Source organism: Dryobates pubescens, chromosome 15 (genome assembly GCF_014839835.1).
Source record: "Dryobates pubescens isolate bDryPub1 chromosome 15, bDryPub1.pri, whole genome shotgun sequence".
Taxonomy (NCBI): Eukaryota; Metazoa; Chordata; class Aves; order Piciformes; family Picidae; genus Dryobates; species Dryobates pubescens.
The window spans coordinates 7,043,307-7,053,234 of NC_071626.1; the positions used below are offsets into that span (position 1 = coordinate 7,043,307).

Here is a 9,928-nt window from a genome sequence, read left to right on the forward strand (position 1 = left end):
GGGCAGACCCCGGTGCAGCTGGCAGTAACCCCGGCTGCGGCCACTGCACCGACAGTGGGGGTGGAGGGAGAAAGGGGAATTAAACCTCCCCCCCGCGTCCCCGAGGTTCTGCGGGAGGCGGCGGAGCCCAGCGGGCGGCGAGGGGAGGGGGAAGTAGTCCCGGCCCGCCCTCCGCGGCCGCATCACGCTGGGCGGGAGTGCGGATCCTTGCGCGGGGTTGCTAAGGGTGAAAGTTTGCTGTGAGTTGGCTCACTTGGGGCCAGGGCGCGGGCGGCTGTGGGCTGGTGGGGTGAGGAAAGAAGAGGCGGCGGCGACACAGGCACCAGCACCCGTACCCCCACCTACGGGAGTTCTGCACCACCTCCGGCCCGCCCCGCGGAGGAACCACACTGCTGGGGATAAGACGAGGGAGGGGACGGGACAGGGTAGAGACCCGCACGCACCGCCCGTGCTTCACGGCAGCACTCACGGCCGACAGCCGCCACCAGCAGCCGGCCCTGGAGCCGAGAACGAAGTAAGTGGGACTGGGGGGCGCTTCCCTCTTCTCCACCCTTTCTCGGGCCGAGTTGTCCCGTCCGTCGCCCTCCTCCTCCCCCCAGCCCTCATCTCCTTCGCGGGTTCGGCCTGAGAGGGATCATCGTCCCCTTCACCGCCCGGGGGAGGTAATTTAGCTATCCGTGGATCGACTTTGCGGATGCCGGCCCCCGCGGGAGATTAATAGCGTTTCAAGGGAGGAGGAGGCATGAAAGTCATTGGGTCGGTGATGATTTGCAGTGCCCCATTTCACCATTTTGTTCGGTCTGCCCTCGGTCTGACGGGGTGCGGCTTAGCCCGGGAAGCTCAGGAAAGGCCAGGCTGGGCCCGGGGGCGGTGGCGGGCACCCTAGGCTGCTGGAGGAGGAGTGGGAGATGTCGCCGGGATGTCTTCCTCAACTGCACATCGGATCCAGCCCACGCAGGGTCTGGGAGAGAGAAGCCTGGCGACAACAAAGGCGCTGCTGAGGCTGGGTTGGGCTGGGCGCCGCCGGCCCCTCTCCCGGCAGAGGGGCCCAGCCCCCGAAGTGCAGCCGGGCGGGCTGGGGGAGGAGGCCGAGGAGCTCGCGAAGGGGTCCTGCGGCTGTGGGGTGAGGTCAGGCCCGGGTTTCCTTAGGGGAAAGGTGTCTCGGTCCTGTAGGCCTCGGGGCCCGCCGCGGTGCCTCTCTGGGTGTGTGGGACCAGGAGCTCGTCCTTGAAGGGGGTGGAGGGTGAGGCTTATCCCCTCCGTCGAAGGGCTCATGAGGCGACATTGTTTGCGACGCCGCGTACCCCACCGTGGGGATGGGGACGGGGACAGGCAGCGGCAGGGGAGGACGACACGGGGCTTGTGGCCTCCTGGGGTCCGTCCCGCGGCCGTGCGGTAGTGGGGAGCCTGCTGTGGGGTGGAGACGCGCCTCTCCATCCTTGAGAGGGAGGGGAAGGGAAGGAGGGGGCGGCTGCCCGGCGGTCCCGAGCGCCGGGCCGCGGGGCGTGTTCCCTGCCGTGGGCAGCGCCGGGGCGGGCGGGCTGGCAGGGAGGGCGCATGTGCTGTGGAAAATTTTATGCCCTGCCCCGGCGAGCGAAGCGCCGGGCCGAGCCGGCTGCGGGGAGCGACGGGAGCCGTAGTCCGGGGCGAAGTAGGTCGCGGGGCGGGGAGGGGGGCGAGGACTACAGGTCCCAGGGTGCCCCGCGGCCCCGGGAGGGGGCGGGGGGTGGTGTCCGGCCGGGTCACCAGCAATGGCCTCTCTCCTGGGGAGGGGGCAGCTGGCCCATCGCCTGGCTCGGGTGTGTCCCCGCAGGGCTGCTCGCCTCGAGCTGTGGGAGCCCTTCCGTCCCCCGTGGGTAGGAGTGGGGGGTGGGGGTTGAAAAGGGGACCCTTGCCCTGTGCGGGTGTGGCTGCTGTGGGACCACGCCGTCGTGGCAGCTGGCTTTTAAAGCCGCTGGGAGCGCCGCTGGTGAGAGTGAGGCGGTAGCCGGCCGGTTCTCATGGGCTAGGCCTCTCGGGGTGGGAGCTCAGAGGGATAGTCGCAAGGTCACCTGCTGTGCTTGAGTAGCAAGAGGGAGAGGGCATCGCTCCCGCGTTCGCTCTTCTCTGATGCAAGTGATTCTTAGGCTGCTCAAGCGCGTCGGTGTGCTGACAAACGAGTGGTCTGAAGGGGCTCCTGCCTGCCCTCCACAGCAGAAGAGCATCCCTTTGTTCCGTGCCGGCGCCTCCATGGTGCACTAAGCTTTTACTTTGGAAGTGCCGTCGATGTGAACGAGCCCGTCTTCATGGAAGACTTGTCAGAATACCTTTAACAATTGATATTTACTTGTTTCTTATGGAGCTGTGCTGCTTCGGCTGGGTGGTGGTTGTTTGGGTATTGTTTGTTTGGGGTTTGGTTTGGTTTAGTTTGTTTATTACTATGTTACCACTTTTTGGTGCACTAGAAAGAGGTTGAAGGGATCCTACTGGAGCACATCTTCTTTGTGTCAACAACTTGAGGAGTCAGTGGTATCTCTGACCTTTGCTGCCTTTGGCAAGTATCAACTATAACCTTGGCAGCTGTTGGTATTATTAGGCTAACTCCTCTTTTTCACAGTCAAGGTACAGAGTATTCCTCTTTTAGGAAAAGAGAGGAGTACTTTAAAAAAAGATGATTTGTAATTGTATCTACCCACTGCCTTTTGCAGAAGGTTGATGAGGATGTGGGCACCTCCAAGTACATTGAGGCATTTGTGTTGCAAATAGAAGTGGTAAAAAAAATTTGGCCTTTGCTCATTCTCCGGTCTGTGATTTCTGACTTCATAATAGATCTTGGATCTGGATTAGAATTTCTCACATGGACTTAAAAGATTTACAAACTGGCTGTTCTCTTCATGATTAATTTGCCAGGATCCCAAGCTGTCCTTCCCCTCGGATGTCTCAAAGCCAAAGGAGCAGGAGTGCTCCACGTAATCCCCTTTGAGGTAGTACGGGCCACATAAATCATCTCTGTGCTGAGAACGTTGCCTCTGAAAATGGCTTCTCTTTACTGTTCTCTGAACAGCTCTGGTTGTTTATTTCTTTAATGCTCATCTTTTGTTATTTGAATTTGGTCAGGTCTCAGTGACCTACCAAAACTGTAGTAATTTCTTACAGCAGGTTTTAAAGGCAAGACTTCTTTCCTTCTTTTCCATCCCCTTGTTAATCTTTTCTTTTCATGTCCCTGAGTCAAACCCAAAGGGGATTCCTTCCAGAACAGGCTACCTCGTTACTGTGGGTTTTGCTTCTGGTTACCATCACTTTTAAGCCAAGCCTCTCTGAACTCAGACTAGTAGAGATAAAGCACAGATTCTACACCTCTCTTTTTTAAAATAATGCCTCAAAATACTTGAGGGTTTGTTTAAAATACACTTAATGTTTCTTGTCCACTAAGCTAGACCAAGCAAACCTGTCTGGTCAGTCTTTTCTTCCCCCTGACCTAGGTCAGCGTGGATTCCCATTTGTGCTGCTGGAATTCCTGTTTTTTTCAGGGGAGTGCTGACACTGTATGTTTGTACTCTATCCCCACCCCCAAATAATTGGCACTAGTCATAAACATTGGCGTGAGAGCATCTCCAAAGCCCATTTTAGGAAGACGGTTGAACGCGGTGTGTCTGTTTGAGCAAGGTGAGGGCAGCTGCAGACGGAGTGGCCTCTGACTAAGCTGCCAATTAAAAACTGGATATTCTGCTTCCCCCTGGAGAGGTGTGGAGGCAGTGGAAGTGTGCTTCCTCTTAATTTTCTTTGGGTGAGTGGCAGAGCACGGTGTTGACCTACCTGGGTTGGTTTTTTTGTACCCAGCTGAATGTTGTTTGCAAATCCGTGTATAACAGGGGAGTTGAGTGTTGTGGTTTGCATTGTGCCTCTGTAAGCTCTCTCCATTTCAGTGACTTCCTCACGAGGGAGGGACGGAAAGAGGATTACTTCAGTCTTTGGCAAGCAATCTCAGCTTTTATTAAGTAGGTACCTGGTCCTGGCAGAGCTCAGCTTTCCTCTGTGAGGGGATAAGTGATGCGAACTGTATTGGGCAGGCTGTTGGCACGCATGAATTTTGTGACCCCTGCGTGTGCTTCCTGCCCCCCTTTGCCCCCCACAACTAAATTAAACAGGGATTTCAGGCTCGCAGCTAGGCAGAGCCTCAACTGGGTACACTTAATAAGATATGTGCCTGCCAGTCAAGGAGATAGTAAACATGGGCTGGCAGCTGGTGCCTCAGCACCCTCCCTCGCTCTTTCTCATCCTGTCTATGCTTGTGCCGGTGGGACACAGCACCCAGCATGACCACCCAGCCTCACAGAGGAGAGGCTGGACCTGCCATCCTTAGTGTGAGCAGACTCTGCACAAGCTGCTGAGTGAGTCACGAGGCTGTTCAGGTGGCCCTCTCTTACGTTCTGGAGAGGCTGGTGCAGGTGAGCTGTACTGGAAGCAGCAGAGCGCCAGGGCAGAGGGAGGCATGTTAGATGTGCTGAAACAGCTCTGCCAGAGCAGACAGTTGGCCTGCCAGGTTTCAGCAGCAGTATGTGATAGAGAGGCGAATCTGATGTGTGTACCTGTGTGCAGGTAGTAGCTACATCCTTATTTCTTCTGTAGAGGAGCAGGGAGACTTCTTCCTACCAGCATCTGTCTGTTTTGAGGACCAGTAGATTTGAGGTGGCTCTCCTAAAGAGTATGATTGCTCATTAGGTTTTGTGTAAACTGCTTGTTCTGCTTTTGCTAATGAAGAAGCATCTCTATCTCAACTGGTGGAAAGTTGTTGTGTTTCCCTTTTCTTCATCCATCCTTTTATCTCTTTTTCCTTAGGTGTGTTGGAGCCAAATCCTATGTGTGTGTCATTTTGTCTCTTTTAATACGCTGCCCTGACTTGCTTGCTGTGAAGGGAGTATGCATCTGGAGATCAAAGTTGCTCTTAACTTCATCATCTCATACCTGTACAACAAGCTTCCTAGGAGGCGGGCAGACCTGTTTGGTGAGGAGCTAGAGCGCCTGCTGAAGAAGAAATATGAGGGTCACTGGTACCCAGAAAAGCCTCTGAAGGGATCTGGCTATCGCTGTGTTCATATAGGGGAGACGGTGGATCCGGTGGTGGAGCTGGCGGCCAAGCGAAGTGGGCTGGCCGTGGAGGATGTGCGTGCCAATGTGCCAGAAGAGTTGAGTGTCTGGATTGATCCTTTTGAGGTTTCCTACCAGATTGGTGAGAAGGGCTCTGTTAAGGTCCTCTACCTGGATGACAGCGAGGGCTGCAGCGCTGCGGAGCTGGACAAAGAAATCAAGAGCAGCTTCAACCCTGACGCCCAGGTGTTTGTCCCCATTGGCAGCCAGGACAACTCACTGTCCAATTCTCCGTCCCCCTCCTTTGGCCAGTCACCTAGTCCTACCTTCATCCCTCGCTCTGCCCAGCCCATCACTTTCACCACTGCTACCTTTGCTGCCACAAAGTTTGGCTCTACCAAGATGAAGAAGGGTGGAGGAGCTGGAGGAGGGGGTGCTGGAGCAGGGGCTGGGCAGCAGCCAAGGATGGTCAGGTCTCCCACCACCAACCTGCTGAAGCACAAGGGCCTCTCCCTGTCTATGCACTCTCTGAACTTCGTCGGGAGTGCTGGGAGCCAAGCCCCGCAGTCACAGCTCTCCCCCAATGCCAAGGAGTTCGTTTACAGCGGCGGGTCCCCGGGAGCCAGCAGTCTCTTCTTCGATGGTGTTGCCAGCGAGAGCCAGGCCAGCAGCATCCCACCGGCATCGCAGTTCAACACCGGCACTGGTGGTGCCTTTGATATGGCTCAGGTCTTCGGTGGCAGCACCAACAGCCTCTTTTTGGAGAAGTCTCCCTTCGTGGAAGGACTCAGCTACAACCTGAATGCCATGCAGTATCCCAGCCAGTCCTTCCAGCCTGTCGTCCTGGCCAACTGAACACAAAGAAGTGCGAGTATTTTGGGGTGGGAGGGTGGGGGAGGGGGAAACAAGAACAAAACAAAACAGAGGGGAGAGAAAAGCAAAATAGAAATATACAGAAAATATTCAAACCTTATAAATATAGCTTCTTGGGGGAAAAGAGAGAGCCCAGTGTTGTTGCGCTGTGCTGGCAATGCTCCTGAAGCACTGACTTATTTTTAACTCAGTCCCTGTGCTTTTTTCCTACTCACTTTTTTACTCCTTAAATGAGTCTTGGAATTATTTCAGTTTGTGTTTTACCCCTTCTCCCACCCCAGCCAGGACTGGTGCAACCATAGGTCACGATGCTTCTGATTCCCTGCACCACCATCCCCCATAAGTGCTGGACACAGGCTCCTTGCACCTGGGTGTAGGGATGTCTTCTTTGTGCCACCTCACTGGAGGAGGAATGGGGAGAGGATGAGTCAGTGTCGGTGGAGATACACACAGTCCTGTTGCGTGCTAGCCAGGAACGGGTGGGTGAGCTTGCTTTTGCTGTTACGGTTCTGCATGTAGACAGAGACCATCTACTGTGCCCACGGGCGCAGACCGCTGTGCTGTCTTTGCTCCAGCCTGGCCTGGCGTCAGCTGTTCTGTCTGTGCTGGAAAGCACCAACTCTTCTCCTTGACCGCCTCCCAGCACGCAGCGTGGAGGGCAGAGTGTTCCTGTGAAATGGCTTCTTGCTGCTCCCTTCTTCATCTGTGCTTCCCGCTGCGGGGACAGGGGCTGGCCTTTGAGCGACTCCGGTGTCGTCCCCTTCTGCACGTGAGCCAGGGGCCCTTGCGGTGCCCCCTCGGGGCTGCCTGGTTGATCCGGTTGACAGCCCTGTGGTGTAGAAACCCACCTGTCCCTGCAGTTGGGATAGGAGGTGCTGAGCCAGGCAGCCCCACTTGGATCCTGCCCTTGCTTCCCAGGCGTACTGTCCAGGTCTGAGTTCTCGTTCCCTGCTGTGAATCCATCTTCTTGTCTCAGAGTGGGAATTTCTTCCTCCTTAGTCGGCGAGGCAGCACTACTTTTTGAGGAAGAAGTTGTTGAAACTGCTTTCTTGATCATAAGGGCTTGTGTTTTCAGTCAGGCACACACCTGACTAAATCCCTTCTCCTGCCCTTGTGGAGGAATGGGAGGAAGTGGTTCCTCTGGTGCAAAAGGGAAGCACCTAGCGTAAATTCATCATTCCAGCCAGGTTATGTCAATGTGGATGGTGGCAGGCTTAGAGCAGGGACAGCTAGCAGCCATGCTGGTGGTGTGACTTGGTGCTGCCCCACCACAGGGCTGGAATCTGGGGATGCCCCTGCAGCTTTCCCTGGGATGATGTGCTGCAGTTGGGTGGTAGTGGCTTTTCTGCTAGGTCACTTCTGCATTCATGACTCCAAAACCCACCTCCACAGGAAGCCAAAGAAGGGCTGTGTCTTTCCCAGGCAGAGTGGAAGCTCTCTAGGTGGGAAGGAGGTCTCCTTGGAAGCTGTTGTGGGAGTATGGAAGCGTGCAGAGAGGAGAGAGATAGAGGTGATGAGACTCCAGTCTTTGAAGTTCTCAGTTTGAAAGAAAAACAAGCTTTTTGCTGCCTCCCAAACTTGATGTTTGGTTTTCTTTTAATGACATCTCTGGAGCACCCTCTGAAATTTACTTCTCTTATATCTGTTGAGCCAACGTGCTCTTTTCAAGACGCCCCTGTTTCAGGGGAGATGGCCTTGAACTCATGCTTCTCCTGCTCCATTCCCTTGAGCCCTTCTGTAACTGTGTTGCCAATGAGCCTTTGCAGGGGTAATGTGCTGTCCCAGAGAAACTGCCACTGCCTGGAGCTCTTCAGGAGTTTCCAGCGTACCTTTCCCCTCACTGGGTGACCATGAGTGACACAGTCCCAACCTTGCACCCAGCGTAGGTTCCCAAGCAGGTTATTTGTCGTTGAGCTATGACCAATGCAGTGGGTGGGCAAGGGGAGCAGAGCCCAGCTACCTTCCTTCAAACCAGTGCCCACAGCCTTGACTCCACAGGTTTCCAGACTAGGACAAGTTGCTGAGGAATAGCTGAGCTCTTGGGTTCCCCCCTTCCCACCCACCCCCCCACTTTTTTTTCGGTTGGTTTGGTTTGAGGGGTTTCTGTTGTTGTTTTCAACCCTTTATGGATGTTACCACTGCCACCCCATCCTTCTCCCTGGGAGTGTGCTGCTGACTGCCAGCCCATTTGCCACACTGGACTTGAGGGGTGGTCAGCCCCTGATGGCAGGACCTAGTCCAGTTGCCCCCTCCCACTGTCCCCACACCTGGCAAAGCCACCTGTGAGCCGCTGCCGCGGGACAACAACGCTCTCCTCTGGCACAAGGGAGAGATGGGGATGCTCCCCCTCGGCCACCCGCTTATATGTGTGTGAAGCTTCGATGCCGCTTTGCCCTGCCACACTTACTATACCCGCTTTCAACCTCGTGGTGTGAGTGGAAGGAGGAAAAGAGGGAGGGACCAACCTCTTTGTTTGTATCTCAGAAGGAAAGAAACAAAAAACAAACCCAAGAGTGCTTCAGAAACGTTCCTCCAGCGACAGGCAGCGATGGAAACTTTAAACGGCCTTTTGGGGTCTTTTCTAGTCTCGGATGTAGGCGTTCAAGTTTATTTTGTGAAAAAACCTGCACTAATTTACCTGGTTTCGTAGGAAGAGAAGAGAGAGAGAGAGAGAGAGAGAGGCAAAAAAAACCTGCTTTCTTTTTCTTTTTTTTTTTTTGTCTGATTCTTATTATTTTTTTTTTTAAATGGGTTTGTGTTCTCTTTATTTTGTCGTCGTCGACATCCGTTTGTATGGAATAATTTGCTACCTTTGTAAAATGTTGAGAGGGTATATATAATATATGTATATTTCTAAAGGAAAAGGAGAAAGGAAAAAAAAAAAAAACAAACCAACCTGTAATTTTTTTTCTTTTTTTTTTGAGATTTTTTTCTTAAAAAAAAAAAAAAAAAAGGGGGGGGTGGGGGTGGGGAACCACAGGATATTTTTTCAGGAAAAGAAAAAAAAAACCACAAAACAAAAACGACTTTAAGACAGAAAAAAATAACCAACACCACCCCAACAACAACCAACGAAGGAGCGGTGAAGATTCCTTTCTCCCCACTCAGCCTCCCTCCTTGCCCCTCTCTGAGGAGTGAACCGACTGTTGCCTTGTGGGAGAGGAGGAGTGGAAGAGGATAGAAGTCTGAATGTGCTCTGCTTGGGTTTCTTTGTGAGCAAGGGGGCTGCTGAGGGGGTGGGGAGCCAGGTGAGGTTGCTGTCTTTTTTTTACTCTTTTTTTCTTTCTTTTTTTCCCCTTTCTTTTTCCCCCTTTTTTTTTCCCTTCCTCCCCCCCCCTCCCGCCCCCTTCTTCTTCCTTTTCCTCCCTTTTTTCCTCTCCTTTTCCTCTCCTTTTTCCCCCTTTTTTCCTCCTTTCCTTTTCCCCCCTTTTTTCCTCCTTTCCTTTTCCCCCCCCTTTTTTTCTTTCCTTTTCCCCCCCCTTTTTTTTCTCTTTCCTTTTCCCCCCCTTTTTTTTCTTTCCTTTTTCCCCCCTTTTTTTCTTTCCTTTTCCCCCCCTTTTTTTTTCTTTCCTTTTCCCCCCCTTTTTTTTTCTTTCCTTTTCCCCCCCTTTTTTTTTCTTTCCTTTTTCCCCCCCTTTTTTTTTCTTTCCTTTTTCCCCCCCTTTTTTTTTCTTTCCTTTTCCCCCCCTTTTTTTTTCTTTCCTTTTTCCCCCCCTTTTTTTTTCTTTCCTTTTCCCCCCCTTTTTTTTTTCTTTCCTTTTCCCCCCCCTTTTTTTTTCTTTCCTTTTCCCCCCCTTTTTTTTTCTTTCCTTTTCCCCCCCTTTTTTTTCCTTTCCTTTCCCCCCCCCTTTTTTTTTTTTCTTTCCTTTTCCCTTTATTTGTTTATTTTCTTTTTGGTCTTTTTTGTTGTTGTTGTTGTTGATCTTTAGCGAAGGAGGAATACAATCAAAGGGTTTTGTATTCAGAATGTTGTGCAATATTTTGGAAC

At 53.0% G+C, this 9,928-nt stretch overlaps 1 protein-coding gene across 1 annotated transcript; it reads left to right on the forward strand.

Moving 5' to 3' along the window:
• Window positions 1-219: 219 nt before the first annotated feature.
• On the forward strand, window positions 220-7,583 carry TOB2 (transducer of ERBB2, 2). Its single transcript, XM_054167928.1, has 2 exons — window positions 220-514; window positions 4,819-7,583. Exon 2 carries the CDS (start codon window positions 4,900-4,902, stop codon window positions 5,920-5,922), a length of 1,023 nt encoding a protein of 340 aa, XP_054023903.1. The 5' UTR covers window positions 220-514; window positions 4,819-4,899; the 3' UTR covers window positions 5,923-7,583.
• Window positions 7,584-9,928: the final 2,345 nt, after the last annotated feature.

Coding starts and splice junctions, on each gene's coding strand:
- TOB2 (XM_054167928.1), top strand. CDS start 4,900: ATGCATCTGGAGATCAAAGTTGCTCTTAACTTCATCATCTCATACCTG.